The 26,095-nt window shown below is 42.7% G+C and overlaps 1 protein-coding gene across 2 annotated transcripts in view; it reads right to left on the bottom strand.

Moving 5' to 3' along the window:
• Nucleotides 1–12,906: 12,906 nt before the first annotated feature.
• The window catches only part of SMAD6 (SMAD family member 6), a 71,166-nt gene continuing 57,977 nt past the window's right edge, over nucleotides 12,907–26,095 (bottom strand). For both annotated transcript variants that reach the window (XM_034782970.1, XM_034782969.1), the window contains one exon: nucleotides 12,907–13,486. In XM_034782970.1, the coding sequence (XP_034638861.1) occupies nucleotides 12,945–13,486 (542 nt within the window). In that variant the 3' untranslated portion in view covers nucleotides 12,907–12,944. The remainder of the gene's footprint in view (nucleotides 13,487–26,095) is intronic.

The raw sequence follows: 26,095 nt of genomic DNA, 5'->3' as shown, positions 1-26,095 counted from the left end.
GTGATCGATGGTGAACTGCAGTGTTGCACTGAGACACTTTCCTAGATCTGATCATAAAGACCATAGGGACCCATATGGAAATTAGAACTAGAATACCACAAGGCAGCTAAGCAGTTACCTTCAACCATTTAGGGCAGGCATTTTGAAAGGCAATAAGGCAATTAGCCACACAAGTCCCATAGAAAATCAATAGGTGCCAGTTGGGAGCCTCACAGCCCTTGTGCCTCTGAAAATCTCCTCCTAAAGACACATAGGTCTCTGAAGGAGGATTTCTTACACCTCAACAGTGAGGTGGGTGTATAACACACGTGCCCGGCTTTCAAGAGCCAAGATATGTGCAGGGGAGAAAACTCCAGTCCTCCTATGCTATGAAAGAAGGGATCAGGAAGGAAAGAACAGCAAAGGGAGCAGTGAAGAAGTCCCATACTACTCCTAATTTTCCCTTTCCCCGTTACACTGACTCCTCTTACCTTCTTTTCTCTTTATCTTTTACTACTTCTAACTGTCCAATTTCTCCTTTAAATACAGCATGTTAGGAGGGCTCTGAACAAGCTCCATAAATGGCATGAAGCAACCAGCTGTGACATATTAGTATAACAACTACAGCCGTTTGACTGGCGTGCTCGGCTTCCTTGCGTGATTTTTCATAAGTTCAGCAATTCAGCGCACCTAGTAGTCTCCAGAAAGGAGAGGAGAGAAAGGTTTCTTCCTGGGTTATTTCAAATCCAAAATTATTTTTAATAAAGACTTGCATTATGGTAGCAACTAGAAGCTGCAATCGAGATCAGAGGCATATTAAACCAGATGCTGTACAGACACTTAAGGCCTGGTCTACACTAGAAAATTAACAGAGGGTCCTGTGGCACCTTTAAGACTAACAGAAGTATTGGGAGCATAAGCTTTCGTGCCTTGCATCTGAAGAAGTGAGGTTCTTACCCACGAAAGCTTATGCTCCCAATACTTCGGTTAGTCTTAAAGGTGCCACAGGACCCTCTGTTGCTTTTTACAGATTCAGACTAACACGGCTACTCCTCTGATACTAGAAAATTAGGTTGGCATAACTACCCCAGTCCGGAGTGTGAAAATTCCACACCCCAAGCAGTGTCATTAAGCTGACCTAAGTCAGCACTAGCTGTCCCATCGGCATAGGTAGTGTCTACACTGAAGCACTAGGCTGTAGTATTTTAAGTGTAGACAAGCCCATGGTAAGAGACAGTCCTGCCCTGAAGAACCTACAATCTAATGAGACAAGACAAAGGATAGGAGAGGAAAGAGTGGACTAGACAAGGGAAGTGTCTTGCTCAACGTCACACCTGCAGAACTGAACCCAAGTCTCCTGACTCACAATTCAGCACCCTACCCTTAAAATGGCTTACAGTAAAATAACAATTGAGGTTGCTAAGTGACAACAGTGTCTGCACCAGCCCCATCTTTCAGAGAACTCCCACGATGAACCAGAACTACTCATTTTCTGGCTCCTATAAATTTGATACTACCTAGATAAATGCATTCTTGTCAAGTACAAAAAAATGTGTATGTTAAAGGTTAAACTATATTTAACCTTAACTCTGACCCACAAACTGGTCACTAATATATATGGTACCTAAATGTTTTCTTTGAGAGGATACTTTTAAGTGAAAATAGATTACCAGTTAATATATTTTGTCAAACTGGCAGTTGGACATGTTTGGTAAAGTACTTACAACATTCTCAAGAAGAAAGCAGTTATGTGCGCCATATAGTGGGAGGCAGAGCTGCTTAGTAGATAAGGCTCTGGAATAGGGGACTCAGCAGTGGTAATAAATAGCCAGGAGATCTTGAGGTTCTAGCCTTGGCTTTATTAAACTGTTAATAAACTGTTAAGCATTCATATCCTAGTAGCAATACCAAAATCTTGACTGAAACCCCACTGTACCGGGTGCTGCGCAAACCCAGATCAAAGACTGTTCCTGCCCTGCATGGCTCACCACCTCTGCCGTTGGCTTTGGGCAAGTCACTCCAGTGATCCGTGCCTTGGTCTCCCCATTGGTAAAAGGGGAATAACTTGCCCTCCTTTGGGGAGGACTTTGAGACCTACAGATCTATAAATGCTGAGCTGTATTCTGAGGAATTACGCACATCGTTACCAATGGAAGGCAAAATCATGTATGTTTGTGGCCTTGAATTTGAGGCTGATTAATTCAAGTCAGTAACTAAGTAGTTGCCTTTAGCAACCTTAACTGGGGGGTTTTAATGAAGGGGAGAAGGGTTGTTGTTTTTCAATCTTTTATTTGTTGCTTTTGTATAGGTGCCTGGATATTGCACTGAGCTATATTAAAAGAATGCAAAGGCTCTGATCTATCCAACACATGTCCTAGCATAGTCCCTGTGCCCACACAAAGTCACCAAACCCAGCCACTTAATAGCAGGGACATGGTCCTGCAGATAAGCACAGTGCTTCTCACTACAGCATCCACATGCAAAACCTGAGCCATAAAACATTTTTGTTTCCCCCTTCGCGCCCCCCCCCCTTTTTTTTAATATAGATACAGATGCAAGACCCAGAGGCTCAGCCTTTCTCGAGTCTGCAACATGCCACTCCAGGAAGCATAAAGCAGACTTAAAGCTGGCTTGAGTGGCTAACTAAGGATTCCATTTGCACTGGAAAAGGAAAAGTTATTTTCAAATCAAATGAGTAACGTGCATCAAAGTCAGGAACGACAAATCTCTCTCACTGCAGGTGCCTGCTTCCCCAACTGCCTCTAAAGGGGAAAACAGCCATTTTCTTCTCTGACAGTTTGCTTTGCAGCAATTAGTTGATTCAAAATCAACATAATGAACAGATTTTTTTTAAAAGGCAGTTTTATCCCATTTAAAGGGATCCTCTCAAGTCACTACATTCCTCCTACATGTTTTTGCTAAACTTCATACAAGGAGAAATATTAATTCAATGTTTTTGATTCCACTGAAAACAGTTTTGTTCTTTAATTTGGACTTTCCACTGCAATATTGGAAATGGGGGACTGATTCTGCAGTCAGATTCCCGCTGGGGGATTCATGCCTGGGCAGATCTGACTGCAGGGCCCAAAGTACAACTTTGTGATAGTGCCTGAAAACCAGAAAGGGCTCCAAACCGCTTCCTCCTCATCTACACGGTCGTTAAATTGTGTCAACCCTAGTCCAGTGGGCTCGGCTGCAGGCAGCCATTTATAGTAGTGAGTACATTTTCCTAACAAGCTTCCATCTTAAATGGTAATTATTTCCCAGCACACACATTTATTTTAAAGACAAATGTGAATGATTTTAAAGTGGGTAGGTACAATCCAAGACAGTTTTACACCCAACTGTTTCATATGCTCCACCTATCATCTAAATGGCACTCGACAAGAAATAGCTGGAGACCTTCATGTTGAGAAAAGTAACTCTTAGATGTAGCAAGTTGATTGATCACATCACGGAGTTGCACAAAAACTTTTGGAGGACTGCTATGCTCGGTACATACTTATTTTATCCTAGGCTCCCAAAGCATTGCCCTCGCATTCATCTTTTAACAAAAATGGCTAAAACAAACTGTTCTAGATGGAAATGGAAAAAAGTCTGTGACAGTTGACCAGAGGAAGTTGCTGCTAGCGGTAAGCCAGGAATTGCACTTCAACCCAAGTCTGTGATAGGCTTTGGAGGTTAATTTTTCTGTATTAGAAGAGGCTCTCTACCACCATAGAATAGACAGAGCCGACTACAGCCTGGCCTTTCAGGCTCACCTCTCAAAAGCTCCCTCGATAAGTAAAAGTGAAGAAAGAGGGACAAATTCTGCTCTCATTTACAAGGGTGAAGCTCCCTTTGAAACGTAGACAGTTGCATCTACCAAAGACTTTGAAGAGCAGTAACATGGAGGTGTAACTAGACGTAATAGAACAAAAAAGGAAAACAGGCTGAATGTCAGGAGACCTTTCCTGTCAGTGAGGACTACCAGACTGCAAAACAGTCTCCCAAGAGAAAAGGGGGAAGCTCATGCATACCCAGAGTGCAATACACACAGGGACCAGTACTTGAAGAACCAGTGCCCTGTTTTGCCCCAGAAAGCAACGGGAACCATATTTCCCTCTGATTTTATTTTTAGACCACAGGACAAATTCTGTCCAACCCAGCCTACATACTCTGCTGCCATGGGATACAGCATCCAGACCTGTGCCATAAGAGGGATAGCTCAGTGGTTTGAGCATTGGCCTGCTAAACCCCAGGTTGTGAGTTCAATCCTTGAGGGGGCCATTTAGGAATCTGGGGGAAAAAATCTGTCTGGGGATTGGCCCTGCTTTGAGCAGGGGGTTGGACTAGATACCTCCTGAGGTCCCTTCCAACCCTGATCTTCTATGATAAGGGACCAGGGGATATTCTCTTAGTCCAAGTACAGCACCGCCATAAATAGCCCGTAAGTTCACCCCTTGAAAGCTCCAGTCCACCTGGGCCCTTCTCTCTCTGAGCCACGCCTTCAGAAATGTGCCTCCTGGAGACAACACAACCCCAACATATTCTCAGAGCCGGAGTGACAGGGGAGTGCAGTAACAGGGTGTAATGCTCCTCTCAGTCACACCAATGCCAACAAGAGGGAAATTATACCCCTGATGCCCAATCATTTCAAAGCACGAAGTAAATACATCTAATTGTAGAGTTCACTATTCTGGGCTAACGGATGTCTGCTTCTCCAAGCAAGCTAGCCACGTAAACTAGATAGATCCATCCTGACCGCTCATTTGCCTCAGACTCTTCCCTCAGGATTAAGCTAATGTTCCCTGCCACTACCACGGGCAGTGGGTGAAGCTTCCCCTTGGCTCGGGCGAGGGGGTAGGAGGAGCTGAGAGTTCGGTCAGGGCCACTGGTTGGGTGGGGCACGCGGGAAGGGGCTGAGAGCTCAGCCCTGGCAGGGGTCAAGCTCTCACTCTCAGCTAGGACCATGGCAGATCTCTCTGCCCTGGCTAGAGCTCAAGCCCCTCTCCATTCCACTCCTTCCCCCGCAGCCCTGCCTTGTTCCACCCATGTGACTAAGAAGGAGCTACAATAGGGGCCTAAAAAATCATGAATAGTGTGGAGAAAGTGAGTAAGTGTTATTTACCGCTTCACCTAGCACAAGAACCAGGAGTCACCCAATGAAATTAATAGGCAGCAGGTTTAAAACAAACAAAATGAAGTATTTCTTCATGCAATGTACAGTCAACCTGTGGAACTCATTGCCAGGGGATGTTGTGAGGGCCAAAAATATAACAGAGTTCAAAAAATAATTGGGTAGGTTTATGGAGGTTGGGTCCATCAATAGCTATTAGCCAAGATGATCAGGGATGTAACCCCATGATCCAGGTGTCCCTAAACCTCTGACTGCCACAATGTGAGACTGGACAACAGGGGATGGATCACTCAATAATTACCATTTTCTGTTCATTCCCTCCGAGGCATCTGGCACTGGTCACTGTCAAATGGACCATTGGTCTGACCCAGTACAGCTGTTCTGTTCTTACTGATTTTGCAACACACAGGGGAGCTTCCTGAGTGTGGCACTGGTGTTAGTGAGAGGCACGTAGCCCTATTGTTGTAGTTAAGCATTCCTAGTATTCGGTATTTGTCCCATCCTAAATACAAGTAATTCCTCATCAGGGGTGGGGGATGATAAACTTTCCTCGTTTCCTGCCATGGTGCCATCTATACTCGTTGTCAAGGGAAGCCAGTTCTGGAGAGGATTTTCCTGTCCTGTGCTCTTCAGCAAATAGTCAATTTGTGCATTAAGGGCAGGAGAAGAGAGAATAGCACTAGGGTGGTGCCATGCACACGAGAGGAGTTCTCTTCCCTGTGCCTCGTGTCATGGGGCGGCCCTGCCTGGGGCGCTTAGTGGCAGGCTGCAGCACCACAGGCATTTGCCTCAGTTTACCCTTTTCATCCATGAAAGGAACAGTCTTTCAGGGCCTGATACGAGCCCATCTACGGTCACACACTATTCATATCCGCAAGTGCAGTAGCTCCTCACTACCCCTGTAGTAAAACCATTTCCCAGTTCCCGCAGTAAACCTCTAAAGATACAGCAGGTTTTCCCAGTCCCCTCTCCAGAGACATCCCTACCAAGTCACTTCTGTTCCTTTGGACCCCACCCTCCAGAGCTCCCTGCCTGAGAGCAGCCAGTCTGCCCACAGCCCTTCACTCAGCTCCCTGCGGGTTCCAAGCCCTACACCTCCCTACCCAAATCCTACTATGCTCAGGGGGATCCACCCTCCCGCAGGAACCCCCCCTTTCTTCCAGGCTTGGCTTCCCCTGACTAGGTTGGATCTCCCCCTTTCCCTTAGGGGCTATTGTCCCAGCCTCCTGCTCGTCCGGGGCTCCCAGCTTTGGGCAGTCCTCACCTGCGCCTCCTTCAGCTCAGACTCACCCAGGCTTCCTCCCTCCCTCCAGGGCTCCATTGCCTTAGGGGTCAACTGACCCAGTCATGGGAGCACCGGCCTCTTCCTTCTTAAAGGGACAACATCAGCCTGTGATGCCCTCAAACAATTCAGGCAGGAGAGAGCCCATTTCCCTTAGGAAGAACATGGCTGACCCTACATTAAATGACAAACATACAATGTCCAGTCAGGAAATGGGTCAAAATTTCCCAGAGGGACCGAAACCAAACCCCCGCCAAGCCTTTAACCATGGTTTCTAGAGTCTCTATGCAGCAACTGGAGTCCCCAGCGCAGCCCACAATCAAGGTTACAAATGTGTCTTTGCCCTGATCTTTTGCGGTCAGGAATCTGAGTGCTTTGCTAGGTGAACAACTACCAGACCCGTAGCATCACTGGTGACTGGCGGACCAGCCTGCCCCCCTCCATGTTGACTGCTTGGAAACCAGAGGGGGAGGGGCAGGAGCACCAGAGTAAACAAGGTGCTAGAGGACATTAACGCTTTACATGCTGCATTACCTAGACCCGCTTTGAGCAGGGCTAGCGAACTCAGTCCTTACAACACCAACTTCCTCCCTCAACTGTGCTAGGGGGAGGGGGAGATTTACACAACACTTGCTTGGAGCAAACACAGCTGTTATTTGAAGCTTTAATTTGCATTACTGTATCATTTCTAGTGATGGGCCTGGATCCAGCCAGCCACCAAACTTTGGGGATCCTTAGAGCGGACCTTTGCTCCTGTAGTTCATTTCTACTTATGTCTGGTTTCTTTATTGGCACCCACTTTCAAGGCAAGATTTGAATATTTGCATTATACCCATTTAACTTTAACCAGAAGAGAACAACATGATTACTGCTTAGACAGATCTCAGGTTTTATAAGACCATCCCTCCCTCCCCATGGTACCAGCACTTTCCACACAAACACAAAAGTAATAATTTTCTTCCAGCAGGAACAAACTTAACTATGCATTTGGTCTCTGATTCAAGAACAAACAAGAACAGAAGACCCCTTACTTACCTTAAGTAAGGCAAAAACAATGTTGTTCCAACAGGGTCTGAGAGAAGCTAGGCTTGTATTGAGAGGAGCCTAGCACAACTGAAAACCTACGTAACCCTACTATTAGGAACAGGTGGCTGTTGTCTTCCCATTTATATAGGGGAGTGTATGAGGCGGAGCTAAAGGCAGTTCTCCACTTAAACTCCTGCAGCTGCCCGCTTCAGGTTTGTGTGTGTCATGCATTTAGGGAGCGAACTCAATGTGTGATTGATTGATTGATAGATGGACAGCCTCTTCACACCATGGGGAAGACAGATAGATTTACTGCCTACCCGTGATTCAAATGCATGTTTTGGGCTTGATAGTCAGTGTCTGACTCTTGGAAAATAACTGAGCTGGTTTAGAAGGCATTGGTGCTGAGCAGTTGAGTAACTAAATAGCTCTGCGACAGAGCATAAAGTCAGTGTGAAAACAGGGGAGACTGGAAGATGTGGGGGGTTGGAACTGGAGTCCAGAGGTACTTGCTAGTTCAAATCCAGCCTGTTAGTAGTAACCTTGTTTGTCACTAGATGGCTGCTTGGCCACCTATGTGAAATGTGTCTGTGGCCTCCCTCCCATTCCCAGAAAACAGGTGTCCAACTCCCCAAAAAAACACCACCACAGGTGACCCTTGTGCGTAGTTCTAGCTGAGGAAATCTAAATGTGAATAGACATGAAGACTGATTTACCCTCCCGCCCTGAAAGCTGGTGCCTCTGAGCTAGGATTGAAGCACACTGGCAGTACGTGCATTGGCTCACTCACTACCAAACGACATGAATCTAGAAAAGGAATATTGGGGAAATAAAAGCATTGGAGGGTAGTCTCAGAAAAGGCAAAATGAGAAGCTTATTCACCTTCGTCAGAGGCCAGAGGGAACATTCTTTTCTTTTTCATTTTTATCTGACTTCTGAAAACCATCTTGTTGAGGCTGGGTTTCTTGAACTTACAAAGCATGACTCATGAAGTGACTAGAAGTGAGTTCTGGGTGGTCTGATTACAAGATCTTTTTAACACGACACTGCTTGAAACCACAATGAAGGCTGTTGGAAGTGCTGATTTATAGTTACCAAACAACCATCAGGTTCAAAAGTAGTGCAGGGGCTTGAGTTCACAGAAGATTTAACTTAAGCACAGTGAGAATCTAGAACAGGGTAAGGACTAAAAGGTCCTAGTTAAATATATTAAAGGACCCAACTTGGCAGTGAAAAACAAAAGTGGATGTCTTAGTTCATAGCCTCTTCCTAAAACCTAAATCACATTTCAAGAGTTGCTGTCAACTGAAATTGGATTCCAGATTTATTCATGGAAAAGTGTGCATGAAATTAAAAAACAAAAACAAAACCCCCTAAATGTAACTGTTCCATTGCACCCTGGGAACCTGATCGCTACCATTGTGCTATTTCATGAGGAGCTGTGATACGGGCCAGGAATTGGGTTCAAGGAAAAGCCACTAACATTGTCCAAGCTGAGTGAAGTGCAAAAATGAAACAGCAGGAACAGCGCCCAGTAAATGGGATGTCAGAAATTCATTCTATTTTATAAAGCCAAGATGTTGTTAGTATCCCAGGTAATGACGTTATAAATAGATGGAACCTGACTCTGCCGGGCTGTGTCTAGGAATTCATTTACACCTGTCGGAGGTAAAGCTATCAAATCAGAATGGTAGCATAGGCCTCAAAGGATGACAGCAAGGGCAGTGCAGTGGAGAATCAGGCCCGTGGTTTTCATCTGGCCAGGGAGGGTAGGAGTATGTCCTATGGCATTCTACACTATGGCAAGTTCATCTTTATTTCTGGGCAGTGGCCTGCACAGACCTTGGGTCCTGGGTACTTCAGTGATACAGAAGTGCATGCTGGGACTTGTAGTCTCCACAGGCAGAACCTGATCCACATCAAAGGTTAGAGGTAGTACAAACTGATCTATTTTATGGAAGCTCCTTTGGGCTTCTGGTAAACTGCCATTTTGGACCCCCATGTGAAAAAATGTGGGTGCCCTGCTTAAAAGGAGACCATCAGCTACTAAAGCCCTAAATACAAGCATGATAAAAAAAGAACAAGTTTTATACAATGTAGCACTGCAATTGTTCTCATGACATGAAAGAGTAAATGAATAATGGAAACAGGAAGGGTTTTGGCTTGGGTTTTTTGTTGTTTGGATTTAAAATATCCCCCATACTGTTTTATCCAAACCCGGAGGAATTTGCCAGTACATGTGAATTAGCAAATGAAACAAACCACTCTTTTTTCATTGCTCAGACCGACTAAAATGCATGAAGGCTGGAGTTTTTCAAATGGGCAGAGGCATTCAGTGTTCAACTCTCATTGAATTTCAGTGGGATTTGGATTGTAACTATGAAGAAGGCAAAAAGAACTTTGAAAAAGGTAAATATCATAAATGGTGAACAGTAAATTAGACTTTTTTTTTAAGTTAAATAATCAAAGTTCCTATCAGAAATGGAATGAGGGAGAACTGTTCTTTTTTTAAGAAGTGACGCAATATGAAAGTGGCCTTTTAAAATACTGCATGTGCCAGATGTAGCCTGTAATGTAGCTGGTATGGCCTTATGCAACAAAACTAGGCAAAAAGAAAAAGATCAGTACAATATCTCAAGAGCTGGCTTTAACTGATGGTTACATGTTTTGACACCATCCCGACTACAACAGTTGTAAAATAAACAGAAAAATAATGATGTAAAATATTAATATTTATGCTGCATGACATCAACCAATCTGGTCCCAATTAAAAATCATTTAAAGCATGATTATAGTTTGAAAAGTGACTGTGAAAATGGCACTGTGGCATTCCACGCTTGTGGCTCACTGACTTCCCAATCAAGTTTGCTTATTTTACAAGTGAGAAGATTTTTTTTTCTAACTGCCCAAATATCATAATGCCAGGATATAAATATGTGGCACACCCAGACCTTGATGCAGTTCTGTCCGACTCATAGCAAAAAAGATACATTAGAATTGGAAAATACAGCGAAAGGCAACAAAAATGATTAGGGGTACAGAACAGCTTGCACATGAAGAGAGATTAAAAAGACTTCGACTGTTCATCTTAGAAAAGAGATGATTTAAGGAGGGAGACAAAGGAGGTCGATAATATGATGAGTGGTGTGTAGAAAATGAATACGGAAATTTTATATACTCCTTCCCATAAAACAAGAACCAGAGGTCATCCAATGAAATTAGTAGGCTGCAGGTTTAAAACAAACGTAAGGGAGTCCTTCTTCGCACAACGCTGTCAACTTGTTGAACTCGTTGCCAGGGGATGTTGTAAAGGCCAAAAGTATAACTGGATTCAAAAAAGAATTGGCTAAGTTCACTGAGGATAGGTCCATCCATACCTATTAGCTGAGGTGGTCAGGAATGCAACTTCATGCTCTGGGTTGTCCCTAAATCTCTGACTGCCAGAAGCCGGGACTGGACAATAGGGGATGGAACACTCGATAAATGGGCCTGTTCTGTTCGGTCCCTCTGAAGCATCTGTCACCGGCCACAGTCGGAAGACAGGATACTGGGCTAAATGGACCATTGGTCTGGCCCAGTATGGTCACCCTTATGTTATTACGGCAGCCTTGTAAACTCACCTTGGGATTTGAGAACTGAGCGGTACTCTGCCTGGCTTGTGCAGCCTCACTCATTATTGCTACAAAAAATAATGCATCGGGTCCCCTAAAATCATGACATTGATTTAAGCTCTAAGATTTTTTAAAAAATAATAAATTTGGTGTTCTTTTGATGTGTCTTCTAATTCATTAATTTTTCGGGGTCACATTTTCAAGCTTTTCTCTGCAACTATGAGGGCTAGAAACGGACTTTTTAAAATGAAAGCTGAAATTCTCACCTAATCACACAGGACTTCAGAAACTGGGGATTTATGAAAACAAATACAGGGAGACTCAAAATAAAATGGCAAGAGGTAGCCACATTAGAAATGAACAATGCAATTATCAACTGTACTGATAACAATGCAGGAGCCAGAAAACTCTCAACATTCTCCCACAGCTGGGTGGGCTTGGGAGTGCTAACAGGAATAAAAGGTAGGAAAATCGTATCTTTCATCAAAAAAGTAAGCAGATTTTACCCTGAATTCTCAAAGGGTGCAGATCTGCTAAGGCAGAAAGGGCCTTTTCTTCAGTCACTTTTCTGATCACAACTGCACCTCACAATCCAAATGTGATTACAACAATGCTCTGCAGTCTTAGCTTAGTGGCTGAGATATAGACTAGAAGAGTGGCAGTGCAAGCGTCCCAACACCATGGGGCCAAAATGCCTCAACAGTGTTTCAAAAGTGACTAGAGATCTTGGGTGCCTCCATTTTTGGGTGCCTGATCTGAGACACTTAAAAGGCATAAGATGTTCTCAAAAGGGTGCTCAAGCACTTTAAGAACATAAGAACGGCCATACTGGGTCAGGCCAATGGGCCATCTAGCCCAGTATCCTGTCTTTCAACAGTGGCCAATGCCAGGTGCCCCAGAGGGAATGAACAGAACAGGGAATCATCAAGTGATCCATCCCCCATCACCAGCTTTCTGAAATTCAGGCTGCTTCAAGGTATATCAGGTTGTGCATTCCAAAATGGAGGCACCCAAAACTGCCAGTCACTTTTTAAAATCTTGGGCTTCTCCACTAAGAACTGGAGAGAGACTGAATAGCTACAAGGCCTTGATACCGCAAACTGATCCCAGTGGACTTAGTCTTTTAGGATCAGGCCCCCGATTGTATTCTGTCTTTTCCATCAATCCTGTCACCCATTAATTTGCTAAATGTGTGTGTATGCACATACACACTTCACTACATCCCAACCAGCATACTTGTTTTACCAACTGGAATACAGACCAGCACACACAACTACATTTCTAAACAGATTTTCTTTAATCCTTTTTTCCACCCCCTTGATCTTGGCCTCCCTTCATGTATGAAGCACTGGAGACAACTGGAGCCCTCTAGTCAGAAAGGAGTTGATTTTTTAAAAATGAATTGGCATGGATTCGAGCCTGCAATCTTCACTCTGGAAAATCTAAATTGACTCCAGAATGCCTGAGGAGAGACTGCTCAGAACTTTATTTAAAGACAGAAAAATAACTGTTCTTCCCTCTTTGGGGAAAAAAAAAAAAGACAATAAAACCCCCTATAATGCGAATACTTTATTATCAATGAGTGACTGGTATTAGCTTTTTGTCTGGTATTAATAATATTTCAAAAAACCATACATCAAAATTAGGGCTTTCTCCTATTTTTGCTGTATAATTTTTTTAAATCCGTATTGTAAGAATTATATAAGCCAAAGTGCATTTTCCTTTTTTTGTCCATATACACATTGCACCATACATAAATAATTACATTGTAAAAATGACTCCATAATTACAAGTATAATATATATTTTCATATAATATATAAAACTTTATATTAAATCTAGGTAGATGATATTTGGAATAGTCTGTGTTTCTCGCTCTCTCTCGCTCTCTTTTTTTTTTTCTCCTTTCTTTCGGCAGAGGCTGATTGTTATCTATTGTTGCTGAGTAATATCTCCAACCAACAAGGACATGACGTGATGAACTGTCTCGAATAACATGGCCCCCATCCTTTAGCAAAGCTTATCCGAACGCTGTTTGGGTCGTAGGGCCCATCTGCATAATCCAGATCCGTGGCGTGTTGTAAGAGGCAAGACTTCTCGTAATCAAATACCTTTATCGAATAGCCAGGCATCACTTTGCGTACTATTAAAGTCCTACAATTGGGAATGTCCAGTGTTGGGGAGTTGACAAAAATAGGGTGCTCACTGCGATTGTAGGCCCACACACCATCCGGTTCTTTGCTAAGTAAAATCCCATAGCCGATTTTACTTCGAGTCCTTCTAACAGTCTCACTCCTATTTTCCAGGTTTAGCTGTCCGAGGCAGAAGCCATTTCCTTGAGGTAGGTCATAAAATATACTGACAGACTGTTCATACACTGTGTAGAGGCGTCCCACACGAGTCCGATGTTCCCAGTAGGCAACATTACACCAGTGGCTCTGCTTAATGGCATCAGGCGACATACTGGCATCTGTGGGGGAAAAAAGCAAAGACACATTCAAGGTTGCTGATATAGCATTGACCTATTTCAAGCCACACACGAATAAACAACCCATTTAATAATTACTATCGCTTGAAAATGACACAAGGAAAGAAACCCCTATCTAAGTCAATCCCACAGCAGACCCTCTGTGCCTACATCAGGGCCATCCAAACGGTCTAAGCTGTGGGCCATTCCAGCGACTTGTCAGGATCCCGCAGATCGAACATATTACACTTTAACGTTTGTATTGTGATAGCACCTAAAGGCCACAAGCAAACTTATTGTGATAGGTGCTATACAGACATGTAAACAACAGGCCCTGCCCCCAAAGAATTTACAGTCCAAAAGACAAGACCTAGCAGGAGAATGATACAAACCAAGAAGGCCAGACTGGGTGGTGGGTCGGGAGAAACAAAATAAAAATGTATCAGGACGGTGCAAACTCTTAGCTGGTTAGTAGCACTGATTACAACTTAGCGGGCTGATCCTGCAACACGGAATCAGGTGAGTCATATTAACTCACATGATTAGTGACATTAACAGCCCCTTAAATTTTTTGGAGGAAGGGGAAACCTAGCCGACAGTAAAGATCTTCCTCTTTAACACATGGGTAGGGGTCAAGGAAACCAAAAGTCTCGGCATGCAGTGCTCTGTCTTGGGACACCGGAGCCTGGGATCTATAGCCTCCATGGTTTGCTTTTCAATGTTAAAGGTGAAGATGGTGACTCAAGTGCACGGTTTCAGACTTTAGTATCACACATATCTGCTGGCCAACTGCACTTTTCCTCAAGTACCAACAGAACCACAGCAAGTTCCTTCATGTTACCCCTGATGTCAGAGGAGGGGGGAAGCATTTTATCAGAATACCAGGGAATAAACTCCCATATTAACTTAAACATTAATATTCCCCTTTGACAATCTTGGAGACTAAAGGACACAAAATATCTGTGAAATTTCTTCCAACTCACTTTTGAAAACAGAAGTTACTTCAGCCAGGCCTTCACTTTCATAGTCCACTGAACATATAAACCAATGTACCTTGGTTTTTAAAGGCAAACTCATATTGACATGTAATGCATGGATATACCCATGAAATGTTATCACCTGTCAAGGTAAAGGATTTGAATGCAAGTATATTCTGGAAGATTTCTCCTAGCTAACAATCTTTGACAAAGGCTCTGGTATCACTAGTGAGAACAAGAAATGTGAGGCACCCTTTCATGCCAAGGGCATAATATTTTCCATAAAACTATACAAATATTTGTATATAACATTGAATTACTCATCTTCCTGACCAACAGGAAGGCCTCTTCCTTCTCTGAGCCATGTTGAATGAAGAATGGAGGTATTGGGACAGCTGGAGGCGCCTTTAAAGTTCATGCTTATCACTATTTACAGTGCCTCTAGAAACTGTACAGGAATTCACATCTCTAAAAGGGGCCCTAAAAGGTGAAACAGGCTCTTTCCAAACACGTAATCCTGATGCTTACAGGCTATTTTCCAAAAATCCACTCTGTGATTTCAAGGATGACCGTATAATAAACAGAGATTCTTCATCCATATTCTCCATTCTATTTGAGTCAGCTGCATTTCAATTCACTTTAGCTTAGATCTTCCAGCTACAACCGATATACAGCGTACGTGCTCCCCGTCAGAGTTCTCTCGGCATTCAAAATACTAATGAAGTGCACAGATTAAACCCCTCAGAGGAGTGAGCGATGCATACTTTCCTTCACCTATACAAAGCTCTTTTTTTATGGAGGTTAACTCTGGAGTAAGATTTTTTCTGCTTCAGATTTGTTTAGTCCTAAATGGTTTACTTTGTTGGCAAAACTATGTTTAGCTACAAGTGCCATGCTTAAATAAATAAGCAAACAAAAAATTAAAGAAAACAATTACTTCATTTGTTAGGGGACTGGTCTTTTCATAACCAATCTAAGTTGGCCACTTCTGTATAAAATACGCCTAACATTCTTGTTCTGGGCAAGGGTCCCAGAGCTATAAACCCGGCAAGCAGCTCTGCTTTGAGTTGGCCTTGTTCTATACCCTGCATTAAGCTCCCTGACAATATATCACAAGACCGTGGCCTGTTGACCTCTCTGCCTTCATGCCATCAAGTCTGATTAACTCACACACAGGGTGATGCCATTATTTTGCTTCAGAGACTCTATTAAGGCACTGGATTTAAAGCACAGGCCTACAGCCCCATTTCTTTTCATTCTCAAATTACACTGGAGAGGAATGGGCTTTCCTTCCCATTAACAGTCTTTGAATTAAGCTGCTTTGTTAGAGTTTAACTTGAGTTGTAACTATACAACTTTAATGGGGGGGAAGCGGGAAGGAGGAGAAAAATGGTGGGTAATTGGGCTTTTCCACCTCTAAACATAGAGCAGCCTGGCAAAAATCTGGCTGCAAGCACTGACTGCTGCAAGACAAGGACGGGAAATGACCCTTTATGTGGACGCTTGTGAGCTGTCACACACCCCAACCTCAACAGAAGTATGAGAACGTCTCTCTCCATCCCCCATACATCTGTATATAGAATCTCCCAGACCCAACACACTCACGCATCCATGTGAATGCCTGCCAGGCAGAAGCTCCAGCCCTGTTTCTACAGAGTCCCCACCCGGAGGTTTGAAGGCATTTTCATTGTGGGGAACGAGACCTGCTAGATGATTCCCTGTTGCTTAAAGTGGCTTACACAAAGGAGCGAGCCAGTACTCAGCAACTACCAAAAATTCAGGGCAACATCCTGTCCCCATTGAAGTAAAGGGCAAAACTACTGTTGACTTCAATGTGGCATGGAGTTCACCCTCAGAATCCTCCAGCTTTTGAAACCTGTTTTCCAGCTTCCTCCATAAAAGGCTAGGCAGGGCTAAAAGCATCTTTTGGCTCCATGACTGCTCTGGTTGTAAACAGGATTTCTCAGAAGCTGCACCCTCAGTAGCTCTAACACGTACACAAAAAAATTAGTCCGAGTGCCTTTGATAAGCAAGCTACTAAAATTTTGGATGAAAAACAAGGTAGGATCCTGGGGCTGAATTTACTCCTATATTACACAGGCGATGTACTTCAGACAAGATTCTTCTTCCCAGGATCTTAGAAACAGAAGATGCATAAGGCCTATTAGTTAATCCAGCTCCCATGACTGCTCTCAACAGTACGTTTTCTACTCCAGTTTGTACAGCCCCTAGCAATGGGCTTCCCTCCCACCCCCACCCCAGGGAGATCACTACACAGTCTAATAGATCTGTCAGGAAGTTTTCCCTAATATTCAGCCTTAATTTCTCCCTTCTTACTCCAAGTGATATTCCTTGTACCACCCTAAATACTTTCTCTTTATCTCGTTACCACCAGCACTACCCTGTGAATCATTTCTGTGACCTGGTCTGTATCCCTACCAATTTCAGTTAGGGGTGTGATTCTCTACTCAAGTAGTTAAATTGGCACATCCCGCAATGTGGACATAGTTATACTAGTATGAAGGTGCCTTCTACCAATACAGTATATTTCCCTTCCCTTGCATCCACACTAGGTGGGTTGGGCTACTTTAACTATACTGTTAAAGCCTTACAGTTTGTGTGTGCAGACAAGCCCTTTGCCAATTTATACAGATGTAGCTCTTTTAGTCTTTTCCTAACGGCCTTTGTTTTGAAGATTTATTTGATTCTATCAGCGAGACTTGGTGAATCTGCAAGGAAACAGAAGTCCCCAGCTCCACTGTGTACTACGGCCTGGCCAACAAAGGGAAAATAGAAAGGTTAACTCAAAAACCACTGTTGGTTATGTCTTACTCACAAGTTCATACTGCAGGAGAACTCTGGCTTCCCTGGGAGTGAGGGTGGGGATGGAGTTACATTTAGGCCAAGTGGGATGGTTGAGCAGTAAACACACACTGGATTCACTGCAGCTTCCCCTTTTCTCCATCCCAACGCCCATCCAGTAACACTCTGAATCTTTAAACCAGCGATGGGGGAAAAGGGGAGGGACAGGAGGGAAATACCGCCAATGGAAAGTTAATTTTGTTGGTATAGGGTATTATATATACAGAAAATAAGGTATTTGTGAGTTTAGCAATAAATACACCCATTTCGCACTAACACGTCTCCATTCCTGAGCTACCTTTGATATTTAGCTTCTGCACTCAGGAGCCCAAATTCCACCAAAATCTTTTTTTGTAACAAATGGCATACCAAATCCAGCTCTGTTACACCAATGTACACAAGTCACAGTAGCTTTCCTGAAGTCAACGGAGCTGTTCTGCTGTTACTGATTGGGCAAGTCACTTCTGGGCCGATTCATAAGGGTATTTCTATAGATAGGTGCCGAAATACCTTTAAAAATCTGACCCTTTGTGCCTCTAGCCCCTTGTGAAATGGGGATGTTAATATTTACATGGGGTTCTGAGCAGGAGTTCACGAATATTTGCATGGCACTGGGTTACTATGACGACGGACCCCTTAGAAATGCCAATAAGTAAAATGAATGAGAGCATGTGCTAGTACTGATTCAGTTTTCATTTTTTTAGATCCATAATTAGCACCAGGGGAGGTCAGGCTAGAAGTTAATGCAAGCCGCCGTTCCTTGCAGGCTGGCCCATTCCTTGTTGAAGCAATTAAAAGGGAAACGAGTATTAAAAGCGCTCTCCTGTTTGTGCTGGAAATACCTTTTGTGCTTCCTGTTTGGAACGTCCACTGTCCAGCCTGAGAAAATGAGCGCCTAGGCTGAAGAAGGGCCTTTCTGAACGGTGCTTGATCTTCGGCACAATATACAATGCTTCTGAATACGTACTGTGGATTACGATGCCTTGAATTGTGTTCAAGGTAGGTGTGAATTAGGTCCCTAATAACGAATGTAAGAAGCACAGAATAGCACCGCTCTGAAAACAGCACCCAAGCACATTGAGTCTTCCTTTGTGTACTGCTTGACACAAGAGACTTACAACCAACATTGAATTTCTATCTTACATATTTTTATGGACCCTATTACTAAGATATCTGAGCACCTCCCAATCTTTAATGTATTTAGCCTCACAATACAAGCTGGGGAAATACTATTACCTTCCTTTCTTATAGCTGGGTGCTAGGCTGCAGAGAGGCTAAGCTCCCTGCCCAAACTCAGCCAGGAAATCTGTGGTAGAAGCTTAAACTCAGATCTCCCCATTCGTAAGCTACTCCTTAACCTCCCTTGTCAGTCTTTCAAAAGCCACTTAATTCAGACAGGAATTTAGCAGCAATCTGATGGAAAATTTAGTCCAACTTTATGGCACCTCTACTTTAAAAACAAGTACATCACCTATCATTATGAAAAGGTTTTGATCCAGCAGTGGAACGAGCAGAATTACAGTCACAATGAAAATGACAATATAAGTTTAAGCGACTGCTTATCGATCTTTTTTCTTTTCACAATAAGAATCACTGTCAAAAGACAAACAGCTGCATGATGGAATAACTAGAGAGGATAATGTTGGGGCTGCGGTTTTCAAAATGGCATCAGGGTGTTCGGTGCCCAAATCCCACAGAAACTTACTGGGAGCTTAAGTAGGTGCCTTTGAAAATCTCAGCCTGAATCCAGAAAATCAGCAAGTTACATAGGCTGGACTGAGAAAATGGGAATCTTTTGTTCTCACATTGAAGTCATACCCACGTTTTTCTTCTAGACATCACAGATGACGTCTTTAAAACTCAAGTATCAGGGGGTAGCCGTGTTAGTCTGTATCTACAAAAACAACAAAGAGTCTGGTGGCACCTTAAAGACTAACAGATTTATTTGGGCATAAGCTATCCGAAGAAGTGAGGTTTTTACTCACGAAAGCTTATGCCCAAATAAATCTGTTAGTCTTTAAGGTGCCACCAGACTCTTTGTTGTCTTTAAAACTGTATCCCCTACCTTTCTTCACATGCACACACCCAGCAATAAGAGAGAGGTTTATTCAGCTCTTGACTAGCTCACAGCCAGTCACAAGGTTAGCCTTCCACCATCTCATAAACCCCAAACGGCATATCCCATCTTACACTACAATTTTAAGTCCAACGTCAGATATTAATAGGCCCAGCTATAGAAGATCTGCCACTTGCCTTCTGATACACGGAGCGTTAGCATGGAGAGGCTGTGTCAAACTGAATACAATTAATTGTCAAACCTTTGGGCGGAAGTTAAAGTTCCTGTTCAACTAAGAAAATTATTCTAGGGAAGTAACATCCAGCACAATCACATAACTTAGCCCTTTGGCTCGACACATTGCACTGACCTACATAAACAAAAGCACCCTTACAACCTGTTTGCTTTGGGCTCCAAAGCAAAAAATGAATCCCAACTCCAGCAAATTTCCCTTCCATCTTCCTACAGGGCTGCAAACAGCTCAGTGAGTCACTATATCATAAAGAGCCATTCCAAGTTCTCCAGACGGTTCACAGCACAATGAATTTGTAAACACTGAAGATTTTTTTTTTCTTTAACCCTTTGACCAAAAGCCTTTATCTCCTTTACCATCTCGAAAGAACCTACAGCCCATGGCTTACGGGGGAGTTAAATGATCAGCATGCTTACTCTGGAAGAGTAATGACTTCATCCACAGTTCCATGATGAACATATATCCAAGCACATCAATAAACACTGTCAACTGGACTCTGCTCTTCCCAAAACATGTCATGATCACTTGCCAGGCACTAGTCACGGGAACATGCAGTTTTAGGAGAGTGAGTAAGGGAAGAATAGTCAAAGTTAATTTTGACTCATAAAAAGACCAGTTTAGATCCAAATACGACATAGCAAGTTCTTCAACTTCACAAATCTCTAGAAATCACAAATCTTCAGAATGAAGAACAGTAAATTTTAAGACTTCAGGAACTGGTTAAAAAGAAGTTTCTGAACCTCTTCGCAGTATTTCTGCAGTATTTGCAAAAATGCATTAATACAGTCAGTGATATTAACATAAATCTGTACGGACTGAAGTCTCATCCAATCAAGGATTTCCAAAACACTATCAGCCCAATCAAATTCTGTCCTCAGTTTTGTCTGTACAACCCACTGAATTCAAGGAGTTTGGAATGAGTATAACCAACCTGACCTTATATTGCAATTTCCCCCTGTCTATTACCATCCAGTGAGAATAAGATTTTGTTCCAGGTCTGCATGCCCATTTTCTTCTTTATAAAATACTAAAACAAAGAGTTATATATTTCTATTGAAATGCTTAAACTTTATGAGGAGAGCAGAGGATGACTAACAGACAGAACTATAGTAGAAAGAACAGAAAGCAGGTATTGAGCAGATGAATTTCATTTGTAATTAAATCTTCCATGGTGTACAGTGTAAACAAACATAATTTGCTGTGCAGAAAAATTGTATCTTTTTGCTAGCTTTCTAGATCATCTTTCCCCTAGAATATCATGTATCTGAGATGCCCAACGTACCTGATCCCCTCCCCACACCAACTGTTAAGTTTTGTTGTCCCACATTGTCTTAGTCATACCAATAGTCTGAGCTACAGTAAAGTTTGTGGCTTTTCATCTGTAAGGTCTGGAGCCTGGTAGCAATTACAGAGTTCTGCATCTGTTTAACCTCAGAACCTTTGCAAAGCCCTGTTTGCCCATTAGGTAAGTAGTTTTTGTTATTATATTTTTCAGAAATTACCACTTAACCCTAAATTTCCCTACAAACTAAAGAGAGGATAACTTCAAAATTTGATTTTGCACTGAGTTAAAAGTAAAATTCTTTAGAACAGCCAGCATTAGACATTTTTCATAGGTGTTTTCCATTCTTTACTGCAAATCGCTCTGCCTTCTGTCCAATAAAACCAACAATGAAGGAATGCAGCATACGCTCTACATCCATTTCCAGCTCTAATAGCAGGCTGTTAGTGTCCCCGATAGTATGCATACTTTCCAAGAATATGCAATAATTTGATAGGAATTCCTCTTCCCTGTCTGGAGTAGAGTAAACAAAGGACTTTTTTTCAACTAGGATGTTCCTAATCAATCATTACATCACCATTGATGAAGGCAGATGAGATGCCTTTATTAAAAGAACTTCCAGACAAGACTTGAGAATCAATTACCCCCATACGGGTGTGTACACACACATCCATCCACACACCCACTCAACATCTCTAATCCAAAACAACCAGCCAACACACTTCATCTCTTTTTCCCTCATTTCAGTTCCTTTCAAGGATATCCAAAAAAGGAGGGAGGTAAGCAATGAAAAAGTATGTGAAACATCTCCTATGTTTAGAGCAGAGACGGATGTTAGTTTTAGTTAACCGTGTTTGGACGGCCAAGGCAGCTAAAAGTCTCCCCTGCAATCCCACTTTTCTTTGGGGGTGAGTGGCCTAATAATGGCTTTTAAAAGCCATGCAATAGCTGAAAAGGGAACTCATCTAGGGCCCAAAAGGCAAATAAAACACACTGAAAAGAGACAGTTAAAAGGTTCAAATGAAAAGGCTGTGCCTCCGGAAAGCTTTCTAAAGGGTCTCTTTATGTGCCCCGCACGCAGCCTCACTTTCTGCAGTCTCCCCAGCTAAACAAAGTGGCTGCCTGTGCAGAGGTGGATTGGTTTTCATTCTTTTATCTCTCAGCGTATTCAAACAAATCCTGAAAAGATGAACTCATCTGGCAACCCTGACATAAAGCAAGCACTTTAGCCAGCCTCTATTACAAGAGAGCCTGCTCTGTGTCTTATCCACTGCCAAGTATTAGTTTCGCCTCCAGCCATTAGGCTCTACCACTCACCAGACAGCAGGGGCAATGGACAGAAAGTCATATCCCTGCAATTTAAATAAATAGCCGATTTCCCCCCCCCTCTTTTGCATGCTGCCCTTTCTGTGCTGACAACAAGATCAGGAGGGATTTTTGGACAGAGCCATGCTTGTTCAAAAAGAGAAGTATGTTAGCCCTATACTGCCTTCCTCAATGGTGGTACACGCCACATTTTTAACAACTATCATTGTAGGCAGCTACAACTTCTGACAGCCACATTTCGGCTGGCGTCAGAGCTCTCTGCCATCAAAGCCGGCTTTATCGATCAGATGTATACACTGGAACTCTGGCTCTTGTTTACTTGTGGTCTTGTTCCTTCGCGTCACCATTTCCCCTGGTGAAGCTGTACCTCCCAGCAGACACATCCAAAAGGAAATTCTCTCTCTCTCTGTGGGGTCTCAAGGTAAAGAAAACACAACTTGAGGTTCTGACGGTTTGTGAGCTGACAGCACTTTAAATGTAAGTAAAGTTCAAAGCACTTCACTAATAAAATGCTTCTTGTAAACAAAATGCTAACCAAAAATGTCCTTGCTGGCTGTTCCATGCTACCTTTTAAAAGCATGACGGAATTGTCCATCAAATTTTACAAAATTTTTCCAGAAAACACAAAAATCACTAGGTATTATACAACACACACAATTAAAATATCTCTGCCTCACACTTTAATGTTTGCATTTAGGCCCCAATTTAGCAGTGTTTAACTATAGGCATATACTTTAAGCCAGGGATCGGCAACCTTTGGCAAGCGGTCCACCAGGAAAACCCGCTGGCGGGCCGGGCTGGTTTGTTTACCTGTAGCATCTGCTGGTTCGGCTGATTGCAGCTCCCACTGGCCGCGGTTCGCTGCTCCAGGCCAATGGGGGCTGCGGGAAGCAGCGCGGGCCGAGGGACATACTGGCCGCCCTTCCCACGGCCACCGGGAGCTGCGATTGGCCGAACCTGCAGACGCTGCAGGTAAACAAACCGGCCTGCCAGCGGCTTTCCCTGGCGGGCCGCGGGCCAAAGGTTGCCAATCCCTGCTTTAAGCCATCCCTAGTCAATAAAGCATGTGCTTAAGACCCAAGGTGTTCTGTGCAGCAACATCTTTTCTCCATGGAGAAGCTTGCAGGAGGCATTCCATTCTACTTTTACCCTTCTTTAGACTATATCTATATCTATATCTATATCTATATCTATATATATAGACTATATAGATATAGTCTAAAGAAGGGTAAGATTTTTTATATATATATATATATATATATAAAAAATCTTCCTTTTATTTTCAGTAATATCTTACCTTTTGTTTCAAAATAAACACTACATATTATAAGAAAGCATAGAACTGAGATAATTTTAGAAAAAATGTTGTCTGTGAATAATTTCCTAAGCAAGATCCAGCTAGAAAGTGCAGCAAAAAGAAAATGTTCATATTCCAAAAAAATCTTGTTACAGACCACGCGGGAGCCATCAGCGGAAATGAACCCTGTTAATGTTCTTTGAAACAAGTTCCAGGGTAGTGAAGAGGTTAAAACTTTCCACAGCAGAAATGGAATTTTTATGGCCCTACAAAATACAATTAATTGTCAATCTGCCCCAGCAATGCTCACAATCGTTTTTGTTAAGCCAATATACTTAACATACTTCAGCCTTACAAGTTTCAGCTGGAATGGATCACTAAAAAAGGAACAAAAAACAAAACAAAATAAAACTCCAACCACTACACTACATTAAGCTCCAACATAAAGAAACTTGTGTAGATTTTCTGCCTGTGGAGAAATTACTTATGTGATCATGTATACGGAATAGAACATGATAATCCCAAATGCTCTCATTTTCCACTGTTTTCTTACAAGCATTTATATCTGCTTTTCTGAGGTGCAGAGATATTGATTTATGACAGATGGCAGCATTTTTCAGTTAAAATGTCACTACTAAAATTGCTTATTTCAGGAGGCCAATTTTTTGAGATATCTTCAGGGCCACTGGTTCCTGTTCTATCCGTTCTCAAGAACCGTAACTGACATTTTTCGTTCAGTTCTAAGATTTAGGAAAATAAGCCACTAATCCTAGGGAAGGCAGATGCTCTGCAAAATGTGAGTTATCCCCTCACAGGAGAGCTCTGGAGCTCTTTCAGAGTCCAACATTTTGTCATTTTGTGGAGGAACTGAAAAACAAAAAGTTCCCCTCAATAAGCGCAATTTCTTTCACTGATTCTCTTCAATGTGGCACCAAAGTAAGTGTCTTTAAGGCCAGAAGACAGCATAAAACAGCCCAGTGTTAGGATTCAGTTCTTAGTGTTTATCCCTTCTGCAGAAAAATCCAATGTAGGACAGAAAAAATGTGAGATGTGAGAGTCCCCCTTGTTTGTTCGACAACAAGGGAGCTCATTGGCCATCCACCGTGTCCAGGCATTACGTGGTTCCTCTCAGGAAATTGATAGCCACAGCAACAAATAGCGGCAGCCACGCTGTTGGTTTGAGGAAGGTGGAGACAAAGAGCGAGGACTGTGATTTTTCTAAGGGGCCATAGGAAATACGCTCCCAGCTCCTGCTGATTTTCCATGGGAACTGGGCCTCCCAGGTATTTGGGCACCTCACTCCCCTGGTGCCTAAATACTTTGGATGATCTGGGCCTGGGGTGTGTAACTCCCCCAGGACCCTGGAAAGTCCCAGCCTGGACCAAGACCAATAACACACCATCTCATGAAAGCCTCTGAGAAACTGTCACAGAGTCCAGGCTTTCCATCATGAATTGACCTGTTTATTTGAATGAGTGATTTTGCAGCCAAAGATTCCAATACAATTACAAACCCTGCAAGCCATGCAGTCATCTTATTTCTTTAAATAACTTCCCAATCAATAAAGGTCAGGTTCTATCACACTTAGCTGTGCTGAGTCGTATTTTACTCGATCGCAGGACTTTTGGCCTCCTTGAAGATAATTTAAAATACAACTTAGCTAAGACCCTGATTCTACAGTAAGCAACATGCAGGAGAGCAAGGGACCAACAGCAATACCCACCATTAGCATACCAACAACTTTTCTGCATAAAAGAAACCAGTCCACAAAACCATCAGCTCCTGAAAAACCTTCACACTCCTCAAATACATATGTTCCTATTGAGTTCTGGTCTGAAAACTCCAATTTAAATGACACACTCAAGTTGGATTTTATGTATTTATTTATTTATTTAAACTGACTAATTTCAAGAAACTGGTTTCTGATACATCATTCCTTTGCCTTTTAAATAGTGTGTCCTGAATATTATACTTAAATATCATATAAAGTTTTTTTCTGCTTCCCTGTTGATATTTATGAGGGTCTCTTTGGCAAGAGAGAAACTAGCTATACAGGAGAAACAATGAAAAAGCAAACAAATTGAAAACAACATATTTATTTTTAGACTCGTAGACTTTAAGGCCAGAAGGGACCATCATGATCATCTAGTTCAGTGGTTTTCAATCTTTTTTCAATTGTGGACCCCTAAAAGTTTTGAATGGAGATGCTGACCCCTTTGGAAATCTTAAACATAGTCTGCGGACCCTCAAAGGTCCGTGGACCACAGGTTGAAAACCACTGATCTAGTCTGACCTGCTGCACAGCGCAGGCCACAGAATCTCGCCCACCCACTCCTGTAATAGACCCCTAACCTCTGGCTGGTGATTTTTTTCAAGGTAACTTAGGCCCTTTAATCTCCATTTCTCATGGTTCAAAGTTTCATAGGCACATCCATGACATTGGAGCACATCTGTGTGTTATACTGTACATGTAACTGCTCTGTACATGGCATGTAAAGTTAACACAGTCATATAAACAAGTCATAAAAAGGAACCCAAAATATAACCACCTACATTTGC

The sequence above is a fragment of the Trachemys scripta genome, chromosome 10 (genome assembly GCF_013100865.1).
Source record: "Trachemys scripta elegans isolate TJP31775 chromosome 10, CAS_Tse_1.0, whole genome shotgun sequence".
Lineage (NCBI taxonomy): Eukaryota > Metazoa > Chordata > Testudines > Emydidae > Trachemys > Trachemys scripta.
The sequence above is the reverse complement of the archived record's forward strand: the minus strand, read 5'-3'. Positions and strand labels throughout refer to the sequence as shown.